We start from the raw sequence: 26,179 nt of genomic DNA, 5'->3' as shown, positions 1-26,179 counted from the left end.
ACTAAAGGATGACACCGAAACTAACAGAAAACGACAAAGAAACAGCGCAAGTCATGAACCGAGCCTTCAATACAGTGTTTATTAGGGAGAACATGGGTATTCCTATACCACCCCCAGATAATGTGCACCAGGGCCCCAAGATATCTACTGTATCTCTGACTAGAGGGGAATTAAAGTCAAGGCTGTCAGCACTCAATGCCTCCAAAGCCCCAGGTCCTGACGGAATTTCCCCCCTTGTGCTGAAGGAATGTGCCGACATTTTATGTGACCCCCTCCTTGACATCTTTAGATCATCCTTGAGCACTGGGGAAGTCCCGGAGGATTGGAGAAAGGCCAACATCTCTCCTATCTACAAAAAAGGATCGAAGACTGACCCACTCAATTACCGCCCTGTGTCCCTTACAAGTGTTGTGTCCAAGGTCTTAGAAGGGGTGATCCGTGAGGGTTTAGTACACTATTTGGCCACTCACGACCTTATAACGGACAGCCAACACGGCTTCCGGAAAAATAGAAGCTGCCTCACCAACCTCCTCTGCTACGTCGACGACCTCGTCAATGCTGTGGACAGAGGAGACTGTGTCGATGTCAACTACCTGGACTGCGAGAAGGCATTTGACAGAGTTCCCCATGAGAGACTTGGCACTAAACTTAAGGCAATGGGTGTCGATGGGCTTCTCCTGAAATGGATCAAGAGCTTCCTGTCAGGACGGTACCACAGGGTCACTATCAGGACCTTCCACTCTGAATGGCTTCCTGTGCACAGCGTTCCCCAAGGGACAGTTCTGGGCCCAGTGCTGTTCATCGTGTACATCAATGACCTGACCAGTCATCTGGAATCCAGCGTGAGCCTCTTTGCTGATGACGCCAAGATATACCGCACCATCCAGACACCTGAGGACCTTGCAATTCTGCAGAGGGACATGGCACGGCTGGATGATTGGAGCGCAAAGTGGCTGTTAACTTTTAACTCCGAGAAATGCAAAACAATGCACATTGGCCGACTCAATCCTCAACAACACTACCAGCTCGGCAACAAGACCCTTCAAAAGTCATCCAAAGAAAAAGATCTCGGAGTCACAATTTCCAACGACCTCAAACCAGCCACTCACATAGCCACTATAGCGGCCAAAGCAAACAGCCTTGGCGTCATCAACAGGAACATTGTGGTTCTCAGCAGAAAGATCCTCCTCCCACTCTACCTAGCCCTGGTCCGCCCGATCCTTGATTACGGCGCCCAAGTGTGGTCCCCACACCAGATAGGAGACATTCAGACCCTAGAAAAGGTGCAGAGGAGGGCGACAAAGCTGGTCCCGGAACTGTCCCACCTTCCATATGAAGAAAGGTGCAGCCAACTCGGTATCCAGACACTCAAGGACAGAAGAACGCGGGGGGACATGATAGAGACCTATAAGCTCCTGCACGGCTTTGAAGATGTCCCCTACACCAAATTCTTCCACCTTAACACCAATAACCTCAGGGGACACAGCCTTAAATTAGTGAGACCCGACCACTGGACAACCACCACCAAGGGAAATTGGTTTGCGATTAGAACCATCGACCACTGGAACGCCCTCCCTGAGAGCGTAGTAACAGCCCCCACGATAGCCACTTTTAAAGCACGATATGACAGACACATAAACAGACCCTAACACTGGCTGACTTGACATAGAGGTGGGGATCACTACAAGAAGTTCTCTTCTTATTTCCCCACTACCATTTCATAGGTAAGCATTCATAGGTAAGCATTACTTGTGTGGGGAGAGGAAGGAAGGTGAGGCCAAAAGGGTGCTGTGTGTGTCTTCCTCATAGGTAAGGGGGCTTCGTGGTGCAGTGGTTAGCACACTCAGCTCACAACCGAGAGAGCCTGGCTTCGTGGTGCAGTGGTTAGCACACTCAGCTCACAACCGAGAGAGCCTGGCTTCGTGGTGCAGTGGTTAGCACACTCAGCTCACAACCGAGAGAGCCTGGCTTCGTGGTGCAGTGGTTAGCACACTCAGCTCACAACCGAGAGCCTGGCTTCGTGGTGCAGTGGTTAGCACACTCAGCTCACAACCGAGAGAGCCTGGCTTCGTGGTGCAGTGGTTAGCACACTCAGCTCACAACCGAGAGAGCCTGGCTTCGTGGTGCAGTGGTTAGCACACTCAGCTCACAACCGAGAGCATGGCTTCGTGGTGCAGTTAGCACACTCAGCTCACAACCGAGAGCCTGGCTTCGTGGTGCAGTGGTTAGCACACTCAGCTCACAACCGAGAGCATGGCTTCGTGGTGCAGTGGTTAGCACACTCAGCTCACAACCGAGAGAGCCTGGCTTCGTGGTGCAGTGGTTAGCACACTCAGCTCACAACCGAGAGAACCCTGGTTCGATTCTCGGGCGGAGTGGACAAATTTGGGCGGCCTTTCCGATACCCTACGCCCCTGTCCACCCAGCAGTGAATGGGTACCAGGTATTGATCGGGGGTTGTGTCCCATCTCCTGGGATCTGACTAAATCCTGGGATATTCTATAATTCCTGGGATCTGGCTATAATTCCTGGGATCCTATGATTCCTTCCCCTTCTGTCTCTCCAGCATATGACCACAGATGTTGCGCCAACTAAACCAAACTTTCCTTTTCTCAGGGGTAACAATGGATAACACTCACTAGTTTGGTTAGGGCTTAATTAAGGTGTGGAATGGTGGAGTTTGTGTTACCCCGTGTGGGTGGGTGCTACTTATTTCCCTGTGTGCATGTTAGTTTAACCCGGTAGCAGCGAGGATCATGTTTCTTAATGGTCCCCCCAAACGAGAAAAATTTGAAAAAATCACCCCTCACACAAACCATTTCAAAATATATATATCAAAGCATTTGTGATCAGATTATGTATCATTTATATTGGGTGGTTTATGAATAGGCATGAACTTGGCACAAATTTGTTTGGACCCCCATATCTCAAAAAGTACTGGTTCAATCTTCCTCAGGTTTTGACAGTAGGTAGACATACATATGAACTATATAGTATCCAAAATATAGCCCTCTGTGTGCAGCATGTTTTGAGTTATGGTCCAAAAACGGGGATCAATAATTAATAAGCGAAAAATTACTAATATGCAAGTATTTTGATAAGTTGGGAGACACCACCAAGCCTGTGCTCTGCCTTGCCGTGTTATCTTAAGCCCAAATAGCCCTATCTTGACTTAGTGAATAGTAACAAACTTAGTAGTGCAAAAAAATTTGGACTTCCATATCTCAAAAAGTACTGGTTCAATCTTCCTCAAGTTTTGACAGTAGGTAGACATACATGTGAACTATAAAGTATCCAAATTTTAGCCGTCTGTGTGCAGTATTTTTTGAGTTATGGCCAAAAAACAGGGAACAATAATAAGGAAGCCAAAAATTATTAATATGCAAGTATTTTGATAAGTTGGAAGACACCACCAAGCCTGTGCTCTGCCATGCCGTGTTATCTTAAGCCCAATTAGCCCTATCTTGACTTAGTGTATAGTAACGAACTCGGCGCAAAAAATTTGGACTCCCATATGTCAAAAAGTACTAGTTCAATCTTCTTCAGGTTTTGACAGTAGGTAGACATTCATCTGAACTATATAGTATCCAAAATTTAGCCCTCTGTGTGCAGCATTTTTTGAGTTATGTCCAAAAAACGGGGATCAGTAATAAGTAAACAAAAAATTGTTAATTTGCAAGTATTTTGATAAGTTGGGAGACACCACTAAGCCTGTGCTCTGCCATGCCACGTTATCTTGCCCAAATAGCCCTATTTTGACTTAGTGAATAGTAACGAACTCGGCGTATGAACTCGGTGCAAAAAAGTTTGGACTCCCATATCTCAAAAAGTACTGGTTCAATCTTCCTTAAGTTTTGACAGTAGGTAGACATACATGTGAACTATGTAGTTTCCAAATTTTAGCCGTCTGTGTGCAGTATTTTTTGAGTTATGGCCAGAAAACAGGGAACAATAATAAATAAGCCAAAAATTATTAATATGCAAGTATTTTCATAAGTTGGGAGACACCACCAAGCCTGTGCTCTGCCATGCCGTGTTATCTTAAGCCCAAATAGCCCTATCTTGACTTAGTGAATGGGCACGAACTCGGCGCAAAAGTTTTTTGACTCCCATATCTCAAAAAGTACTGGTTCAATTTTCCTCAAGTTTTGACAGTAGGTAGACATACATATACTTAGGTATACTTAGGTGAGTGCTGGACGCAGGCCCAAGGGCCTCTATATCCAGATCTTCAGTAACAGCTAAAAAAAAAACTATGGTATGGACATCTGTGGCGAAACAGACAACTTTGCTTCATAGTTAAAAAACACTTCTTGATGCTGCCAGTGGCGGTCAAGTCTCTTTTCAAATGTATAAATACTTGGGGCCTCTACTACAGAGGAGGGAAGACTATTCCATACATTTACTATCCTATTCATGTAACTGTTTTGACGGATCCTTGTGTTGCACCTCTTTTTATTCAATTTGTATTGGTGTCCTCTTGTCACTAATTCTTCACGTACATTATAGTCAAGCACTGGAGCCACTCTGGTGTCATATTTCCCCCTTGCAATCTTATAGGTCTCTATCATTTCACCCCTTAACCTCCTATACACCAATGTTGGCAAACTAAGTTCCTTTAACCTTTCTTGGTACGATAGGTGTCTAAGTCCATTTACCATTCTCGTTGATCGCCTTTGCACATTTTCCAGGGAAGTGATGTCCTTCTTTCTACGGACTCCATATCACATTTCCAAATTCCAGCTGTGGTCTCACCAGTGCTTTATACAATCTAATAAAATTTTCTTTATTTAAATCCACAAATGACCTTCTGATGAGTCCCATTGTTCTATTGGCTTTATTTATTTTGTCATTAATATGTTGTTCAAATGTAAGATGCTGGTCTACTATTATTCCAAGATCCTTTTCACTATCCACTCGTTCAAGACTTACAGGTTGGTCTTCCTTCTGCATAAAATATTCTCTTCCCACTTGTTGATTCCTTTGCCTTGTCACTGTCATAACCTTGCACTTCGCTGGATGGAACTCCAATACCCAATCCACTGACCAACTTTGTAGCCTGTCCAAATCCCTCTGGAGTGATCCTTGGTCCCCAGAACTTCCAATTTCCTTAAAACATTTAGTGTCGTCAGCAAACATGTATACCGATGACTCAATATTATCTGGCAAGTCATTAATATATATCACAAACAGTAATGGTCCAATAACACTTCCCTGAGGCACTCCACTGACAACATCCTTCCACTCTGACGAGGAACCTCTAACAACCACTTTCTGTTTTCTTCTGTTTAGTAAGGCTTTAATCCAGTATACAAGTTGGTCTCCCATTCCATAGGCTTTTAACTTCATCATCAATCTGTTGTGTGGGACAGTGTCAAATGCCTTTTTTATATCTAGATACACTACATCAAGTTCTCCTCCACCTTCCAGTATTTCAGTCCATGTATCCATTACCTTTAATAACTGTAGTGTAATTGACCTCCCACTGATAAAGCCAAACTGACTCTGGCTAAACAAATTGTTTGCTGACATATGATGAACCATTTTATCTCTCACTATAGACTCCATTACTTTAGATAATATACATGTTAAGCTTACCGGTCTATAGTTGCTTGGCGTTTTCTTACAGCCTTTCTTAAACATAGCCGAAATTGTAGCCTGTCTCCATATTTCTGGTACCTTTCCCGTTCGAAGTGATGTATTATATAAGCTTTTCAGGGGCTCTGCAAGCTCAGAACTAAGTTCCTTTAATATCCTCGGTTGTATTTCATCTGGTCCAGGAGATTTATCCACTTTGAGATTTTTCAGTTTCTCCTTAATTTCATGTACTATGTAGTATCCAAAATTTAGCCCTTTGTGTGCAGCATTTTTTGAGTTATGGCCGAAAAACTGGGATCAATAATGTGGCGCTATCTAGTTACCAGTGAAATTTGCCATGTCTGTAGTAGTAGTAACGGTTATAGTAGTAGAAGTGGTTGGTTTTCTTTCTCTTTGTTTTGCTTTCTTTCTTTATTTCCTTCCCTCTTCCTTTATTTTTCATTCTTCTCTTTCTCTCCTTTCCTTTTTTTTTTTTTTTTTTTTTTTTTTTTTTTTTTTTTTTTTATACAGCAAAGGATACAGCACAAGGGCACAAAAAAAGGAAACAATAAAAAAGCCTGCTACTTGGTGTATAGGATATGTTAAGGGTTATAGGATATGTTAATGATATGTGTTATAGGATATGTTAACCCAGTAGCAGTGAGGATCATGTTTCTTAATGGTCCCTCCAAGCGAGAAAACAGAAAAAATCATCACTCACACAAACCATTTCATAATATATATCAAAGCATTTGTGATCAGATTAAGCCACAAATTTGGCCCATCACTGCTTCACGGTAAAGCCACAAATTTGGCCCGTCGCTGCGACACGGTAAAGCCACAAATTTAGCCCGTCCCTGCTACACGGTAAAGCCACAAATTTGGCCCGTCGCTGCTACACGGTAAAGCCACAAATTTGGCCCGTCGCTGCTACCGGGTTATGGGCATGATAAGGTAAACCTGTAAACCAGCAACATATCCCCTATTAAGCTGCTGGGTCCAACAGTGCTGGACCAGTGATTGTTGTCAGGCTGTGTTTTGAGAATACTGTAGAGTACCTTTGGTTCCTAACATGCTTTTTTTTTTTTTTTTTTTTTTTCATGCTGGCCCATATCAGCCTTTCTGGAGGGGCCTGCTGGATGGTAGTCGGGCCCCTCCTGTCATGGCGCAGGCAAGTGTTTTATAGTGCCGCCAGGTTTTGTTGGCACATGCTGCCCCCCCCGGAGCTCGTTCTTGATTCACTTGGATGGTTTCTTCTAGAGTCTGGGTTGATGGGTGGTCTTCAGGACAGCATGTGGGTTGTCTTAAGCTTAATTTGGTGCTAACTTTAACCCGTCTGCTGCGATTGGCACGGATTTCGCCTTCACTGGTAGCCTGGTAACATTATAGTCCCAGGTCTTTCTCTGCCTCTGTGGTGGATAGTGGAGTGTTTCCCATGTGTTGGCGGTGTGCTGGATATCCCCTCCCAAGGTGCAGGACTTTTCATTTTTCTTCATTGAATTGTAGCAGCCACTTTTTGATCCATTCCTGTAGCTTGGTGATGTCTTCTTGTTAGAAATCCGCAGCCAAGGGGTTAAATTCGTTAGTTTTCTATTTATTTATTATGTATTCGTTTTTGGGCATTTTCATTAGGTGAAATATTTCAAAAAAATAATAATGAGCTAAGCACATAAGAAAATGAGTTGTGACCACCTCAAATATACATGATTACTGTTCATCAGTACTTTTCAATACAGTAAATAATTTGGTTCCTCCATTAAGTTTTGATAACTGGTGGTTTTCTCTAAAGGTCTGGTTCACGTGCATTGCTATCCTGGATCCTTTCTTTGAGCTTAATAGGAAAAAAATGTGTCATAGATATAGGTTTTGACATAGACTCCGTATCCTTGACTTGTGTCGAGGGCTTTGCAGCAGCTCGCTGGATAGGCGGCAACACTCGTGCATAGTCGGTTAGTAGCGAACACCCAGTGCTTCAAGTAAGTAGTACCCCGCGCTACACTCCCTTGCTGTTGCTGATATTGCTTTATTGTTTCTTGCTTCTAATTCAGCGGTTCTTAACCCGGGGGTCGTGATGTCCTTGGAATGAGGTGAGTTGTTTTGAGGAATATTGGATTCTATTCATATGGTGTAAGGTTTTCTGCATGTTATACCGTATGTACAACTTCTGTAATAAATTATAAGTGGGAAGAGTTTTACAATCTGTGATAACTTGCTAATAAGCCAATGAAGTAGTCAAGACAAATACATTATAATTTTACTGTGTACACCAGCTTATAATTTTGCATTTAGTAAAACTAGGCTATTATTTTGCATTCATGAACACTAGGCTATTATTTAGCATTTAGGAATAATATGCTATTTGAATTCATGAATACGAGGCTATTATTTTGCATTTAGGAATACCAAGCAATCATTTAGCATTTACGAATACAAAGCTATGATTTTGCATTTAGGAGACTAGGCTATTAATTTGCATTTAGGAAACTTTAGTCTGTTCACTTAACCTAGATTCTTGGTGCCTAGGCAGGTTGGTAAGCTTGCAGCTTACCAACCTGATAACTTCAGCTTGCCTCTCTGCCGCTAATACTCATGTCGGACCAGATCTTGCATGCTTGAGTGAGACATGTTTCTTTAGTATATGCCATAGCTCACCTCATATACGAGCTAGCCTGTTTTGGTTGACACCATCAGACTCAGCAGTGACTGTAGAATCAAGATGTATTGTAAAAACTCAACAAAACAAAAAAGAAAATAGTATTACGATGAGCTGAACCGTGAAGATGTTAAAAAAATGTTTATAACAAGTTTTACTTATGCTCACTATTTTAAACAGTTGCTCATTGACTGCAGAAATATATTATTACGTTACGTAGGAAAATCTCTCGTGAACACGATAGTCTGATCAGAATGCAGATAGAGCTCCACATATTGAAAACACAGGGTTGTTTATAGCAACATTTCACTTGCTGCAACCATCATGACGCGCGCAACACTCGTTTTTTTAACATCATCATACTGTGTGTCTTGAGCGCCATGATGGTTGGGGCGAGTGAAATATTGCTATAAACAACCCTGTGTTTTCAATACGTAGAGCTTTAACTGCATTCTGATCACACTATCGTGTTCACGAGAGATTTTCCTACGTAATGTAATAATATATTTCTGCAGTCAATGAACAACTGTTTTATAAGTAAAATGTATATACATTTTTAACATCATTTCAACTCATCGTATACCATTTTTGAGTTTTTTACAATTAACCGATTCTTCAGTCACTGAGTTCAGTCACTGCTGAGTTTGATGGTGTCAGCAAAGTTATATGAGGTGAGCTATGGCATATACATAACAACATGTCTCCATGACATACAAAGACGTGGTCCAACATGAGTGTTAGCAGAGTGGAGCAGCCAATCAGCTGCTTACCAACCTGCCTAGGCGCCAGGAATCTAGCTTAAGTGAACAGACTAAAGTATGCTATTATGCATTTAGGAATACTAAACTATTATTTTGCATTGAAGAATACTAAGCTATTATTTTACACTTAGGAAACTAGTAGGCTATTATGCATTTAAGAATACTAAAATATTATTTTGCATTTAGGAATACTAAGCTATTATTTTGCATTTAGGAAACTAGTAGGCTATTATGCATTTAGGAATACTTAACTATTATTTTGCATTTAGGAATACTAGCTACTCGCTGAAAGAGAGATGGAGATGTGATATATTATTCATTTTTATATATACGTACTTATTCTTTATATACTAATAGTTTTCAACAGCACCTTACAGGCTCATTCTCATAGCACCATAAAAGTTTATCCTTGTATCTTAATATTTGTGTAATATCATTGAGGTATATTCATATCGGATACAATTTCGTACGGGTTATAAAACACAGTACACATATTTTACTACATTTTGCTATACTCTGGAGCCAAACCAATGTTTCCTGATGCAATGTTAACTCGGCAGCAGCGACCGGCCAAATTTGTGGCTTTACCGTGTAGCAGCGACGGTCCAAATTTAATATTTACCGTGTAGCAGTGACGGGCCAAATTTGCGGCTTTACCATGTAGCAGTGACGGGCCAAATTTGTGCCATGAAATAAACCCCCAAAAATTGATGATACATATTCTGATCACAAATGCTTTGATATATATTATGAAATGGTTTGTGTGAGTGATGATTGTTTCTCATTTTTCTTGCTTAGAGGGACCATTAAGAAACATGATCCCCGCTGCTACCGGGCTAATAAAAAGACATCTGTTATTAGGTACATAGATATGTATATATCTTTTATTACAATGAAAAGTACGCATTACACATGTCAGGGCAAGAAAATGATCTTTGATTTTCTCATATATGATTATCTTTTCAGATTTCTAAGATGTATTATCCTGTTCCTTGATGTTTATGCCTTCATATTGTGCTTAGTGTTTGTGAGGATTATAAGACTTCATTACTTCCTATTGTGAAACCAAATTGTCGAGTCCGTTTGGGCGGAGGCTCCCGAGGGTCCATTTCTCCCCTCTGCTCTGCCACACAGTCCCAACACCTATCTCTTCCTCTCATATGTTACCTTTACCTTACATATGAGAGGAAGTGATAAATGTTAAACTGTGTAACAGAAAGAAAAGCCAGCTCATGAACAGACAGACAGTTTGGTTTCACTGTAGTGTTGTCTCCAGTGTTGAAAGATTTGAATTTGTTTCAGGATAGCCGGCGTGTGGGATGGGTGGAAGGTCCAACATTGCCTCTCTCGTGTTCAAGCCGCCTGGCGCTCCCGTCTCATCACTGGGTGAGTTGAGAAGTAGTTCTTATATACTCTGTTGTGCAGCAATGGCTGACTATCCACAGATTTCTTAACCTGTCTGCTGCGATTGGAACGAATTTGGCCTTCACTGGTAACATATATTCTCATGTCTTTCTCTGCCTCTGTGGTGGATAATGGAGTGTTTCCCATGTGGTATTAGTATGCTGGATATCCCCTCCCAAGGTGCATGACTTTACATTTTTCTTCATTGAATTATAGCAGCCACTTTTTGATCCATTCCTGTAGCTTGGTGATGTCTTCTTGTAGGAAATCGCAGTCAAGAGGCTAACTAGACTTGAAGTGCGTGGGCCCGGCTGGCTCACTCCACATATGCCTTGTCTACATAGCTGGGCGTTATCGTGATAAGTTATCGCGATACTTTATCGCTGATAACAAAATCGGATTATCGGCCATCCGCTACTTATTTAAATATATATCGGTATCTTCGTTACTTTTGTAACCAAACTAGCAATAATCGCTACTTTTTTTCCGCCTCTCAGAAAAAAAACGTTGTCTCCCTACTGTGCATGCGTGGCCCGGTGTTGTATGAAAAAACTTCGGGGTATGAAATATCTTCGGTGATGAGATTTCATGCTTAGATCATGAAAATTAAAACACTAGGTTATTTTTTTTTATGCTACTCAAAAATCAATATATCATAGAGAAAAATCATTTAACTTTGCCCCAAAAATGATTATTCACTGCCTCATATTTGATATTCCATATTCGTTTGTGACCATTCCATGATTCTGAAGGCACCCGGTGTTGTGTTATTTGGTGTCCCATCGTCAAAAGCTCGCGCTTTTGTTTACAAACACTGGTCTCTCGTGAACTGCGCATGCTCAGACCATTAAGTGTAGACCTGTTCAGTCTCACAATGCTTTTTTAACACATTAAGAGTTGCTGGAAAGCTGAATCAAACATACAGTACCACCATCCTCGCTGTTTCTAGAATGACGTACACTCTGTACATATAAATACAACTCGTACAGAGTGTCGTTCTAAAAACACCGAGGATGATAATGTTACTATATGTCTGATTCAGCCTTCCAGCAACTCTTAATACAATTTAAAAGCTTTGTGAGACTGTACAAATCTCGCTTGCTAGTCTGAGCATGCACCGTCACGAGACCAGTGTTGTAAACAATTTTGACAGTGGGGCAAATAACACAACTTTCATTCAGGCATTTTAAGAAACATGGTTCCCGCAGCTACCGGGTTAAAACATCAAAAACTATAAAAAAGTAGTATCTTGAAAAAAAAGTGGAGGATTAGCCAAAAAATTTTCATCTCCTTTTTGTTAAGATTCTATATATGCAGCTTTCACTCTCTTGTTTCCTACTGAACCCGGCAGCAGCGACGGGCCAAATTTGTGGCTTTACCGTGTACCTGTGATGGGCCAAATTTTTGCCATGATATAAACCTCCCAGAATAAATGATGTATAAACTGATCACAAATGCTTTGATATATGTTATGAAATGGTTTGCTTGAGTGATGATTTTTTTCTCATTAACCCATCTGCTGCGATTCGTATGGATTTGGCCTTCACTGGTAGCCTGGTAACATATACTCCCAGGTCTTTCTCTGCCTCTGTGATGGATAGTGGTGTGTTTCCCATGTGGTATTGGTGTGCTGGATATCCTCTCCCAAGGTGCAGGACTTTACAATTTTCCTCATTGAATTGTAGCAGCCACTTGTTGTTCCATTCCTGTAGCTTGGTGATGTCTTCTTGTGGGAAATCCGCGGTGAAGGGGTTAATTCGCTTAGAGGGGCCTTTAAGAAACCTGATCTCCTCAGCTACCGAGTTAACCAACTGCTCTTGTTGTCACATACGTCTTCTATCTACCTTCACACCTCAAGACAGGAACAATGTAAAGATGAAAAGGGTAAAACTCCATGTTACACCAACCTCCTTCCAGTGTTTTACAGAACTGTCTAATATGAAAGTAAAGGTAGCCATTCACTTGAGGTTCATGCCTACACCATGAGGCTTCATGGTGCAGTGGTTAGCACACTCAGCTCACAACCGAGAGAACCCGGGTTCAATTCCCGGGCGGAGTGGAAAAATTTGGGTGGCTTTTCCGATACCCTACGCCCCTGTCCACCCAGCAGTGAATGGGTACCAGGTATTAATCGGGGGTTGTGTCCCATCTCCTGGGATCTGTTCCCTTCTCCTATAATTCCTTCCCCTCCTGTCTCTCTCTGGCATATGACCACAGATGTTACGCCGACTAAATGAAACTTTGTATGAGTTGTTGAATGCTGTGCAGCAACTAATAGCCTTTGCAAAATTAAAGAAAGATCTAAATTTTCCTGTATAAAGTTTATGAGTGCAGTCTATCACATTGTATTTTGGCAGCAGGGGGGGTGGGGGTCAGGTCCGGTTAGGTTAGGTAAGATATAGCGACGGGCCAAATTTGTGGCTTTACCGTGTAACAGCGACGGGCCAAATTTGTGCCATGATATAACCCCCCCAAAATAGATGTACATAATCTGATCACAAATTCTTTTTTGTAGGAGCAGCGAGTAGCAGGCTTTTTTTTATTATTGTTTCCTTTTTTTGTGCCCTTGAGCTGTCTCCTTTGTTGTAAAAAAAAAAATGTATGTTGAGACCCAGCCCAGCGTTGTCAAATTATTGTACTATGACGATTGGATTTATCATTTTTATGCTCCAAGACGGTCGTAACCACACAAACAACGATAGAAAATTAGAGTTAGCATTAAAACTGTTATTCATTGATGTTGGTTTGTTCTTTTGCTATAGTTATCGGTCAGAGACTAAGGGCCGCTTTCACAGTCATTTTGTTTGTTTTGATAGTTACCAATGGCGGCGATCGACGCTATAGTATTTCCACGTTAAACTGGCCGATGGGGTAGTTGCGGCTGCGGGATTAGCCTAGCCCCGCACCTTGCCACACACTCAACACCTCTCGCTTCCTCTGCAGCTGCCACTACCCCATAGGCCAGTTTCATGTGGAAAACTTTAGCATCGACCGGCGCCATTGGTAACAATCAAAACAAACAAAATGACTGTGAAGCGGCCCTAAGAAAACTCAATGCCATGATTCAATTATTTGCCAACAATGACCCAGCCTCACCTCAGGTCACTCCAATTGTTGTGGTTCCCTACCCCCAAAATTGCCAGTGATCACTAGCTACTTTAAGTTGTCTGCTGCGATTGGCACGGATTTGGCGGTCACTGGTAGCCTGTTAACACATATTCCCAGGTCTTTTTCTGCCTCTGTGGTTGACAGTGGAGTGTCTCCCATGTGTTTTGATATGCTGAATATCCCCTCCCAAGGTGCATGACTTTTACATTTTGCTTCATCTAATTGTAGCAGCCACTTTTTGCTCCATTCCTGTAGCTTGGTGATGTCTGCTTGTAGGAAGTTCGCAGTCAACGGGTTAACTAGAACTTGGTCAGAGCCTGTTGAAGCGATGAGGACTCACACACTCAAAAATCTCTCACGTGATAAATCATGATGCACAGTCCTATATTCTACAAGACATTGATCCCAAGTGTTTATGGTAACATTTTTCAGGTGCATTGGTGAGAAACACTCTACCATCCAGTTATTACAAGCTAAATACTCGCAACTAAGCTTACACCATTCTTGCATTTTTTCTACTCTCCTGCCGCACGTATAGCTAGAACCATTTTTCCAATAGTTTCCACGAAGACTAATGTTTAATCTGGCAAGTACCGGACGGAATCTAGTCAGTAGAACTCGTGGTAAAGAGATATTTAACCCTAGATTACTATTGTTCTCTGCAATCCTGGCATGGGGGGTTAATTTGTGTCGTGGAAGGAAATCTGTTAGACATAAGGTGCTGTACGGCCGTGACATTTTAGTTACCATTCTGCCCTTGGTGCGTGAGGTACGTTTGTGTTTTTCCCGTGCTTAACCCAGTACCATCGACGGGCCAAATTTTTCACATGATATAAACCCCCCCAAAAAATACAGGCTGTACAGGTTAATGAATCCCACTTAAATTTGAGTACATTAACACCTAATAGTGAGTGGTGGAGGGTGTTGGTAAAGGCCAGTGTCCTGCAGTACTACAGGTGATGACGGTCACATATGAGGTGATTCGCACACACAGTGATCATGCACGTCAACCCAGCCACCAGTGTTCAGTCCAGTACCGTGGTGTGCAGGTGTGTCGCTGAGGAGTCAGGAAGTGCACAAGTAGCTACGACTTCTTACTGTGCAAATAAGTGGTCAGTATGAGTGAAAGGGGAAAAGTTGGGGTTCTGTAAGCACACTCCAATTAACCTACGTTATAATGAGTTGGCACAACAAAACTTTGCTTAGTGAACAGCTTCTCAGCGATATAATTGTTTGTTAAGGGGGCTTGCCTGTACCTTGATGGAACATGTGACCTAACACATCTCCCACACACCAGGAAGGACTACTGGCCATGAGTGTAGCGTTGAGGAAGACTTGCTGCCCTCTCTCCCTCAAGGCTGGCCTGCAGCCTGAGTGGCCAGGAGCAGCGGAGCAGACTGTCACTGGTGTGAGGACCAAGGCCTGATCAGAATAACCACCACCACCGTGCTGCTGCCTTCTCCAGCCATAAAGGAAGGGAAAGGTTGAGTGTCAAGAGTGTAGGACAATTTGATAGGGGAGAGGAAGTTCATCAGACACAGACTTGCACACACTGGTTCAGGAAACCATGAGAGCCAGGAGTGTGAGAAAAGCCTCCCTGGGAAGGGTGACTTTGACTAAGACACTCACTCATTCTGCTGAAAGAAATCATGATTGTGCAGTTTGTGGGGAAAGTTTCACCAAGAAGGGTAAACTCAAGACACACATTCGTACACACACTGCTGAAAAAAATCATGAATGTGAAGTTTGTGGGAAAACATTTAATCGGAAGAGTAACCTCAACAGACACATCCTTACACATACTGGTGAAAGAAATCATGAATGTGAAGTTTGTGGGAAAAGATTTAATCGGAAGGGTAACCTCAACACACACATCCTTACACACACTGGTGAAAAAAATCATGAATGTGAAGTTTGTGGGAAAAGATTTAATCGGAAGGGTCACCTCAACACACACATTCTTACACACACTGGTGAAAGAAATCATGAATGTGAAGTTTGTGGGAAAAGATTTAATCAGAAGAGTGACCTCAACAGACACATCCTTACACACACTGGTGAAAGAAATCATGAATGTGAAGTCTGTGGGAAAAGATTTAATCGGAAGAGTAGCCTCAACAGACACATCCTTACACACACTGGTGAAAGAAATCATGAATGTGAAGTCTGTGGGAAAAGATTTAATCGGAAGAGTCACCTCAACAGACACATCCTTACACACATTGGTGAAAGAAATCATGAATGTGAAGTTTGTGGGAAAAGATTCTGTTTAAAGTCATACCTGAAGACTCATAGCATAAGACACACTGGTCACAAAGGGTTCAAATGTGATGCTTGTGGAAAGCGTTTCATGACCAGAGGTGAGATTAGCAGACATGTGAAGATTCACCTCTGAGGTGTTGTGTTGTGCTGCTGTATGTGGGACTAGGCGGTGCAGGGCAGCATTGACTAGCATGAAGGACAGAAAATATAGCCCAGATGGGGAATCAAGGCAGGTTGTGCTTGTGTGTGTGTGTGTGTGTGTGTGTGTGTATATTTACCTATTTGTATTGACCTGTTGGTAGTCTACCGGGCCCGGCCTAAGCTGTAATAGTCCCGTCTCCATATCTACATTCCTTTGCCTTTCCATCATTTGTTGGGCACTGTACGCCTCCACCACCTCTTCCCGCAAGCTGTTCCATGTGTTAATGGGATAGCCTGCCCCCCTTGTATGTCAGTAAATGTGATAAATGAGATAACCTACACCCCTTGTATGTCAGTAGATGTGATCAATGGGGTAACTTGCACCCCTTGTATGTCGGTAAATATACCTGTCTATGTAGTGCCTGTAGGCAAAGTGGTCTGTGACAAATGACAAATATGTTGAAATATCAGGACTTGAGTTATGTTAATGAGATGTGATGGATGGATCCTTTTTTTACATCCTACTGTATGAGTTTCATGTGTCAAGGAACTATACATTTGTAACTCCTTCATTTTCTCTCCCTCTTAACCCGTCCGCTGCGATTGGCACGGATTTCGCTTTTACTGGTAACGTGATAACATATACTCCCATGTCCTTCTCTGCCTCTGTGGTGGATAGTGGAGTGTTTCCCATGTGGTATTGGTGTGCTGGATATCCCCTCCCAAGCTGCAGGACTTTACATTTTTCTTCATTGAATTGTAGCAGCCACCTTTTGTTCCATTCCTGTAGCTTGGTGAGGTCTGACAAGGAAATCCGCGGTCAAGGGGTTAAGAAGATGAGAGAGTTTTAAGGTTTCTGCCCCTTTGTTCCAGGGTTTATTTCCCTAAGTTAAGCCTTCAGTAAATATTTAGTAGAGGTTTGCATCATTTCTTCTGCATGCTTACATTTTTCACCTGTACGGAATTTTATTATGTTGACAAAGTTGTAGTTAGGGTGATGTGTTCAAGACCCGGACAGTAAAGTGAATAATATTCATAAAAAAAAAAGTTATTGAGCTACAGGAGAGATTTTGTGCTTAAAAAGAAAGCTTAACTAATTCCCCATCTTATGCTATGAGTTTCATATCTGTAGATATCATAGTATTGGTTTTACAGCCGTTTTTAAAATCCAGAATTCTCTGTCCGGGTCGAGACCGCGTGTTCACGACCCGGACGGGGTTGTGGTCTCAACCCGGACGGATGTTTTGGTCCACCAAAAACACACTTACACCAATGTTTTATATTTTTTCTTACTAAGAACATCCAGAACATGACACTGAAAGGTGGAATAAAACAATTGGTAGCAAAATATCAATGTAATAAAAAAATATATATGATAAAAAAAAAGGTAACTGAATTCCTTAAAACTACGCCTTTTTTCTTTCGTATGTTAATATATAGTATTAATATTGGTTTTAGGTTAAAATGAGAGTGATTGACAGAGTCATTTAAAAAAAAAAAAAAAATCCTTCTTATACCTCCGTGTTCTCGACTCGGACATCACGTGCACACTGTCCGAGTCGAGACCACGCACATCATTTTTTTAAAAATTCGTAAAAAATATAAACAATTGGCCTAGGTTAAATATTTCAATTTGGAGAAGTAAACACTAATGGGGCACATTAATGCTAAAAATAATTCACTTCCATCAATAAAACACTTCGAAAAATCACTCGATATTTAGCCGTGGCAAACACCCATTTCCAGCCTTTTCCATGGCTTTATCTCACATATGGTACATTATAGTTGTAAGAACTATGCAATCATTCACTTTTTAATTGGTTTTTCCAGTACACTTAATTTGCATGAATTGTCAAAAATTGTCCGAGTCGAGAACACGGCATAATTTTGTTTAGCGGGCACCCCAAACGAGTCCATTGTTGTTTAGGCACTCCGTATTATCACTGATTTTATGCCAATATGGCTATATTACATAACAAAACTTATCACAAGTTGATCACGCCTTATTCGTGGTCATGGCACAATATATCCTGATGCCGAAAATTAAGATCGCGACCTCTTAAAATCGAAATTCTTACCATGCTTACAAGCGGAGCGTCGGCGGGGAGGTTTGCAAATGGCGTCTAGTTAGGACCGCCCTCCCTCATACGTCATAGCTCTGACGTCATCCAAGGCTCGATCGTTCATTGGTTAATCAAGACTGTCCGGGTCGAGACCTTGTCCGGGTCGTGACCACACGACCCTATTTCTCTATGAAGTGGCAGAAATACACAGCTGCTGGGAAGCATTGCATTGTTACAGTCACAGCTTCATGTACAAAAAATATTAGTATTTCCACAGATAAATACCCAACTCCCTTGAAAAGCAACAAAGGTTAGATTAGGTTAGGTAAGACTAGGTTAGATTAGGCTAGATAAGGTAAGGTTAGATTAGGTTAGGTAAGTAAGAGTTCAACAGATATTAACTCAAATTACCTAACCTCACTTACCTCATAATCTAACCAAACCTTTTATAATACAAGGTTTATGAATATGAAACTGTACACTATAAACAAGCTAAATTCATATATAGCTGATTTAGGAAATAAAAGTAGTTATGCTTCAGTACACTGTGTGGTATCATTTGCCAAGTCATCTTCCCACTCACACCTGTCACTCTCCTGCACCTGTGTATTGGTTTAACCCGGTGGTAGCTGCGGGGATCATGTTTCTTAACCCGTCCGCTGCGATTGGCACGGATTTGGCTTTCACTGCATGTAGCCTGGTAACTATACTCCATGTCTTTCTCTGCCTCTGTGGTGGATAGTGGAGTGTTTCCCATGTGGTATTGGTGTGCTGGATACCCTTCCAAGGTGCAGGACTTTACATTTCTCTTCACTGAATTGTAGCAGACACTTTTTGTTCCATTCCTGTAGCTTTGTGAGTTCTGACTGCAGGAAATCCGTAGTAAAGGGGTTAATTGTCCCTCTAAGTGAGAAAAATGAGAAAAAATCACCCCTCACACAAATGATTTCATAATATATATCAAAGCATTTGTGATCAGTTTATCTATCATCTATTTTGGGGGTTTATATCATGGCACAAATTTGGCCCGTCGCTGCTACACGTAAAGCCACAAATTTGGCCCGTCGCTGCTTCACGGTAAAGCCACAAATTTGGCCCGTCGCTGCTACACGGTAAAGCCACAAATTTGCCCCGTCGCTGCTACACGGTAAAGCCACAAATTTGGCCCGTCGCTGCTACACGGTAAAGCCACAAATTTGGCCCGTCGCTGCTACCGGGTTAATCAAGGCCAGCCCTTCCTAGGTGCTCACTACAATCGTTGTGCAGGGCCTCTGATCACTGGGGGGCCTAAGGATGTGCATAAAAGAATAGAGAAAGAAAATCAGGGCGGTGCTTTCATTATTCCCCCATGATAAAAAAAACTCTATAAACAATATTAAACAAATTTAAGCAAAAAATATATATTCATTTACTTTACATTGCTTAGGACAGGGATCTAATTTGTAGGGTGAGTACATAGGAAAAAAAAAAGTGAACAAGAGGCTAAATATGTTTTCATTTGAGAGATGTCTAAGGGGGGATATGAGTGAGTAGTGAGTCGCCGCGCGGGTCGGAGGTGCTGCGCCTTGCTCGCGAAAACGCTGAATCGACATGGCTGGCCGAGCCAAGAACTCGGTGGAGCTCTGTTACGTTTGTGCGGATCCCACAGGCAATAAGTGGATAGGGTGCTGTCTGTGCCCTAAGTGGTGTCATGTGAAGTGTGCTCATCTGTCTGGAATTAAGTCGGAAAATATATCTAAAGTAAATTGGATTTGCGACAAATGTCTTCATAAAGCATCTCTAGCTACCAAAATTGTGGGAAAAATGGAAGAATTCAAGCTGGAATTATCTAAGGAAATATCAGAAGTGAAACAAGCAGTTGAGTCACAAGCGGTCAGCGTGAAGGAGGAGCTGGGGGAGGTGGCGCAGGATGTGGCGGACGTTTTGCAACGGGCTGAACATGTGGAGTCAGCAGATGCAACTTGTGCTGAGGTCACCAAACGTAAGAGGAAAGTTAAGAAGAATTTACTTGTTGTCAAGGCCTCGGAACAAGATAAAAAGGCTACAGAGTTGAAAAGTGAAGTTTCTGAAGCATTACATGGCATTCAGATTACTGATTCAAGATTCACTATTGGAGGTAATATTATAATGAACTTTGATGATGAGGAATGAGGCAGCCCAAAAATTGCAATCTGTGGAGAAAGTCAGTACTAAAAGTGTGGGAAAACTGAGGCCAAAGATCATGATTTGTAATGTGCACAAGGAGGAGACTCAGATAAGATAATTGAGACACTGCTTAAAAGAAATGAGTTCCTACACTCGATTCCACAAGTTGAGGAGAAAATTGAGAAAATTTTTAGTAAGCCTGCTGCTGGTGGCACAGCACATTATATCCTGAAATGTGATCCAATGGTTAGAGAGCTAATCTACAAGCACCACGATAGAACAATACTTGAATGGGTGGTGTATACTGTGAGAGACAGATACCATGCAATAATATGTTATCATTGTCAGAGATTTGGTCATATTGAGTCCAAATGCACTGCCAAGGCCAATGGTGAGAACCCAGTATGTTATAAATGTGCAGGAGAGCATAAAGCGAAAGACTGCCCCGGAACTTCGAGCAAATGTATAAATTGTGTGAGGTACAAGAAGTCTGAAGTTAATCACTCGGCGAATAACCAGTGTTGTGTAGTTTTTCAGACTGAAATTGAGAGAATTCGTAACATAACACATCATGGCTACTAATTCCTCAGATACAAAGATTAAATGTGGTCTGCTAAATGTTCAGTCTGTGGGAAACAAAACTCTAGATATCCGTGATCTCATCAAAGAAAAGTATCTTGACATTTTAGCGGTAACTGAAACATGGCTAAATGACTACGACGTCGCCAAGATTCGTGAGATGACGCCATGCAGTAACTCGTACCTTTCTACATGTGACGAGGGAGTGGTGTTGGGATCTTTCTTTCGAATTCTTTTAAGAAGATTCGGAGAAAAGCATCAGAAAGGTGGGATACCTTTGAATTAGTGCAAGTCATCTGTGAAATTGATAGAAGGAAATGCACCTTTATTGTGGTGTATCGACCTCCGAAGGTGAAGGACCCGTCTGGCCATGGCGAGGTTCGGCCGTTCCCTCGGCAGCTGCAGTCACCACAGCCGGTGGGGTTGCTGGGGTGTTCTGCATCTGGCCCGCAGGGGGAACCACACTGTCCCCACTATCGGCGTCCATGGCCTCACCAGCAGACGGCAGGGCAGGGCACGGGGCCGGGGCTGAAGCTGGAGCAGGGGCCGGGATGGAGGAGAGCTCACGCACAGGCGGGGGCGTGGAGACTCGCTGCTCCAAGGCCGCCACCCTGGAGATCGTTGCAGCCAGCGTCTCCTGCAGCTGGGTGACTGCAGCGAGGATCTGATGGAGGACAGGGGTCGACCCATCGACAGCGGGGGGACTGGCAGCCGGCACAGGGGGGACGGTAGGCTGTGGCTGGGGTGCCGGAGCAGGAGCCTGGCGAGGCACAGGGGTGGCAGTGGGTGAGGCTGGGGCAGCAGGGGCGGACGAGCCCGGCAGGGGCGGAAACTCGGACGTTGTGGCGACAGATGTCGGGCTCCGCCGTGTAGGGCTCCACAGCCTTACGACCCACCCCGAGGAGGTGCACCTCTGTCGGGACGTGGCCAACCACCGCTCCAAGAAGCTGCGGGCGAGGGGCCGTGCCCGCTTACCTGCGCTTTAACCACAGAAAGTTGTCTGGGGTCTCAATGAGGTTGGCATTCACGTAGAGCGGCACATTGTGGATGATGACAGTGTGCTGCCGCTCCGCTGCATTTTCGACCAAAACTACGTCGAGGAACCCCTCAGTGAGGAGCCGCTTGTAGAAGGCGACGTCGTCCCTGACCGTGAGATAAGGTCGGAGCCTACCCTCCTTGAAGAGCGGCTCCAACTCACCGTGCTGCTTCAGTAGAGATGCAAACCACGTGTATTGCTGGGCTGGTGTCAGCCCGGCCTCGGCGGGGAAGTCTAGGCGGCGGCGGGCGGGTTGGCGCGGCTGGGTGCGTGTCCTCCAGGGGCACCTCACCGTCGACCAGGACAGTCTCAGAGCTACCAGACTGCACACCCTCCATGGGTGCGGTGGCAGCTTTAACAGGAGAGGCAGTGGGGGAGAGGCAGCCAGGATTATCCGACTTGAGCCGCTTGCTAGCGCTGGCCACGTGGTCCTCCGAACAAAGGCGAGGGTCAAGTTCGGCAGAGTCGTCCATCTCTTCAGTCTCCTCAGACCACAGGCGCCGTTCCTCAGGGGCAGGACACTGCCCGGAAGCCGCCGAGTAGGAATGTTCGTCAGCCATGTCCTCTAGACACCGTTTATTCCGTGGAAGGCAGGGCATCCACGGACGGAGCGCAGGACAACGCACGTCTACACAGCACGGCCGTGTAGACGAGACTCGTTCTTGTATGATCTAAAATATACTGTAACATTCTAGACTGTACTGTTCTGGATATATATAGGAGAAGAGGGCGAGAGAGGGCCAGTCCCAGTCATATCTCCCTCCCACGGAGTCTCCTGACGGCGACACGGAACCCAAGTAACACGTCCGGCTTAACACTATGTAATGGTTTAGCTAAAGATGAGTATAACAGCCTCTGTCCTCTGATTGAAAAGGAGATAGTGGAGAGAGATCATGCACCTTGGTTTAATGCGGAAATACTGAGGGCAAAAAGAGAGAAGAAGAAAAAAGAAAGACTGTGGCGTAGGCAAAAAACAGATGAGGCAAGAAGAGCATACAGGAGGCGAGAAACCAAGAAAATCGGCTTGTGATAAAACGGAAAAGGGAATACTATCGGAATAAGGTTGTGGAGGCAGGGCCTAACATGAATAAATCCTAACCCACTTAGCCAGTGGGTACCTCTTTGGCCGACTGGTAAAGGAGTGGCTTTCCCGTTACGCTGGTCGCGGGTTCGATCCCCGGCGCCGGCAAAAGCTTTCCTTGTCTGGATTAATTTCTCGTGTGTTTCGTTACACGCAGAGGCCGTGTGGGAGTGTAGTAAAGATAAAATTGTGGCATTTCAACACAGTACAGAACAGTATAGACTCTATGAGCCCAGGGTCAACCTGGAACTGGGTTTGAGAGCATTTGAGAAGAGTGCCCCGCGGCTCTATCATGAGTCACCAGGGGCCGTATAGAACAGTGACAGTCTGGCAGTGTTGAAGAAAGCGCTGAAGACTCACTTGTTCACTAAATCCTACGACTTAACAAATATGAGGATTGAGGACAAGTTGAGGTGCTAATATTACTGTTATAATGTTAGCGGCCCTGTGGAGCGCTGGCGGACCGGGGCCTGAAAGCTCATCAACGGTAAACGGTATGATAGAGCTGTATAAAATGTTTTCAGATTGCGATAACTTAGACGTGGATACTTTCTTTACACTAGAGGAGGGCAACTCTAGATGGTCTGAGTCCCGCAGCAAAGTGTGCCAGATGTGTGACGCCTGGCTGGGAGAAACCTCGAGCCTCCCAGACATCAAGATCAAGACCAAGATCAGGCCCCGAGATTTGATTTTCTTCTGTTCTTTGGAAACACACGATCAATTAATCAAGCCAAGGAGAGGGTGTTCCCCGGCTGCCTGGGACGTGACGGGAGAGCCAAAGAGGTAGAGTTATTAACACATGCAGCCGTGAACACTTTTTGAAGAGGCGCTGTGGGATTACTTGTGTGGGGAGAGGAAGGAAGGTGAGGCCAAAAGGGTGCTGTGTGTGTCTTCCTCATAGGTAAGGGGGCTTCGTGGTGCAGTGGTTAGCACACTCAGCTCACAACCGTGAGAGCCTGGCTTCGTGGTGCAGTGGTTAGCACACTCAGCTCACAACCGAGAGAGCCTGGCTTCGTGGTGCAGTGGTTAGCACACTCAGCTCACAACCGAGAGAGCCTGGCTTCGTGGTGCAGTGGTTAGCACACTCAGCTCACAACCGAGAGAGCCTGGCTTCGTGGTGCAGTGGTTAGCACACTCAGCTCACAACCGAGAGAGCCTGGCTTCGTGGTGCAGTGGTTAGCACACTCAGCTCACAACCGAGAGAGCCTGGGTTCGATTCCCGGGCAGAGTGGACAAATTTGGGCGGCCTTTCCGATACCCTACGCCCCTGTCCACCCAGCAGTGAATGGGTACCAGGTATTGATCGGGGGTTGTGTCCCATCTCCTGGGATCTGACTAAATCCTGGGATATTCTATAATTCCTGGGATCTGACTATAATTCCTGGGATCCTATGATTCCTTCCCCTTCTGTCTCTCTCCGGCATATGACCACAGATGTTGCGCCGACTAAACCAGACTTTCCTTTTCTCAGGGGTAACAATGGATAACACTCACTAGTTTGGTTAGGGCTTAATTAAGGTGTGGAATGGTGGAGTTTGTGTTTCCCCGTGTGGGTGGGTGGTACTTATTTCCCTGTGTGCATGTTAGTTTAACTCCGCAAGCGGGGATCATGTTTCTTAATGGTCCCCCCAAACGAGAAAAATTAGAAAAAATCACCCCTCACACAAACCATTTCAAAATATATATCAAAGCATTTGTGATCAGATTATGTATCATTTATATTGGTTGGTTTATGAATAGGCATGAACTCGGCACAAATTTGTTTCGACTCCCATATCTCAAAAAGTACTGGTTCAATCTTCCTCAGTTTTTGACAGTAGGTAGACATACATATGAACTATATATTATCCAAAATTTAGCCCTCTGTTTGCAGCATTTTTTGAGTTATGGCTAAAAAACTGGGATCAACAATAAGTAAGCGAAAAATTATTAATATGCAAGTATTTTGATAAGTTGGAAGACACCACCAAGCCTGTGCTCTGCCATGCCGTGTTATCTTGAGCCCAAATAGCCCTATCTTGACTTAGTGAATAGTAAGGAACTCGGCACCAAAAATTTTGGACTCCCATATCTCAAAAAGTACTGGTTCAATCTTCTTCAAGTTTTGACAGTAGGTAGATATACATGTGAACTATACAGTATCCAAAATTTAGCCGTCTATCTTTATCATTTTTTTAGGTATGGCTGAAAAATGAGGATCAATAATAAGTAAGCGAAAAATTATTAATATGCAATTATTTTGTTAATCTGGGAGACACCACCAAGTTTGTGCTTTGCCATGCCGCGTTATCTTGCCCAAATAGCCCTATCTTGACTTAGTGAATAGTAACGAACTCGGCGCATGAACTCAGTAGTGCAAAAAAATTTGGACTCCCATATCTCAAAAAGTACTGGTTCAATCTTCCTCAAGTTTTGACAGTAGGTAGACATACATGTGAACTATATAGAATCGAAATTTTAGCCATCTGTATGCAGTATTTTTTGAGTTATGGCCAAAAAACAGGGAACAATAATAAGGAAGCAAAAAATTATTAATATGCAAGTATTTTGATAAGTTGGGAGACACCACCAAGCCTGTGCTCTGCCATGCTGTGTTATCTTGCCCAAATAGCCCTATTTTGACTTAGTGAATAGTATCGAACTCGGCGCATGAACTCAGTGCAAAAATGTTTGGACTCCCATATCTCAAAAAGTAATGGTTCAATCTTCCTTAAGTTTTGACAGTAGGTAGACATACAATCCAAATTTTAGCCGTCTGTGTGCATTATTTTTTTAATTATGGCCAAAAAACAGGGAACAGTAATAAGTAAGCGGAAAATTATTAATATGCAAGTATTTTGATAAGTTGGGAGACACCACCAAGCCTGTACTCTGCCATGCCATGTTGTCTTGCCCAAATAGCCCTATCTTGACTTAGTGAATAGTGACGAACTCGACGCAAAAAAATTGAACTCCCATATCTTAAAAAGTACTGGTTCAATCTTCCTCAGGTTTTGACAGTAGGTAGACATACATATGAACTATATAGTATCCAAAATTTAGCCGTTTGTGTGCATCATTTTTTGAGTTATGGCCGAAAAATGGGGCTCAATAATAAGTAAGCGAAAAATTATTAATATGCAATAATTTTGTTAAGTTGGGAGACACCACCAAGCCTGTGCTCTGCCATGCCACGTTATCTTGCCCAAATGCCCTATTTTGACTTAGTGAATAGTAAGGAACTCGGCGCACGAACTCAGTGCAAAAAAGTTTGGACTCCCATATCTCAAAAAGTACTGATTCAATCTTCCTCAAGTTTTGACAGTTGGTAGACATATATGTGAACTATATAGTATCCAAAATATAGCTGTCTGTGTGAACTATTTTTTG

General features: G+C 43.3%; 3 protein-coding genes across 56 annotated transcripts in view; 2 read left to right on the top strand and 1 right to left on the bottom strand.

Annotated features, from left to right (window-relative positions):
• Positions 1–18,512, top strand: part of LOC126989075 (zinc finger protein 257-like) — a 73,666-nt gene extending 55,154 nt beyond the window's left edge. For both annotated transcript variants that reach the window (XM_050847653.1, XM_050847665.1), the window contains exon 3: positions 18,315–18,512. The gene's annotated coding sequence lies outside the window, so the exon portion shown is untranslated. The remainder of the gene's footprint in view (positions 1–18,314) is intronic.
• The window catches only part of LOC126989091 (uncharacterized), a 149,870-nt gene that overhangs the window by 48,300 nt on the left and 75,391 nt on the right, over positions 1–26,179 (top strand). For 33 of the 46 annotated variants that reach the window (XR_007742990.1, XR_007742996.1, XR_007742959.1 and 30 more), the window contains one exon: positions 10,294–10,377. The exons of 1 other annotated variant lie outside the window; for it this stretch is intronic. Coding sequence is in view for 42 of the 45 variants with exons in the window: in XM_050847837.1 (XP_050703794.1) it covers positions 10,294–10,377 (84 nt within the window). In the remaining 3 variants the exon portion in view is untranslated. The remainder of the gene's footprint in view (positions 1–10,293; positions 10,378–26,179) is intronic. 12 more of the 46 variants (XM_050847694.1, XM_050847674.1, XM_050847680.1 and 9 more) reach the window with 1 other exon arrangement.
• The window catches only part of LOC126989024 (uncharacterized), a 114,846-nt gene that overhangs the window by 37,050 nt on the left and 51,617 nt on the right, over positions 1–26,179 (bottom strand). For 3 of the 8 annotated variants that reach the window (XM_050847574.1, XM_050847614.1, XM_050847621.1), the window contains one exon: positions 15,035–15,364. The exons of 4 other annotated variants lie outside the window; for them this stretch is intronic. In XM_050847574.1, coding sequence (XP_050703531.1) covers positions 15,035–15,364 — 330 coding nt within the window. Of the gene's footprint in view, positions 1–15,034; positions 15,617–26,179 lie in introns of those variants that run through there. One more of the 8 variants, XM_050847554.1, reaches the window with a different exon arrangement.

Source organism: Eriocheir sinensis, chromosome 6 (genome assembly GCF_024679095.1).
Source record: "Eriocheir sinensis breed Jianghai 21 chromosome 6, ASM2467909v1, whole genome shotgun sequence".
Taxonomy (NCBI): domain Eukaryota; kingdom Metazoa; phylum Arthropoda; class Malacostraca; order Decapoda; family Varunidae; genus Eriocheir; species Eriocheir sinensis.
The sequence above is the reverse complement of the archived record's forward strand: the minus strand, read 5'-3'. Positions and strand labels throughout refer to the sequence as shown.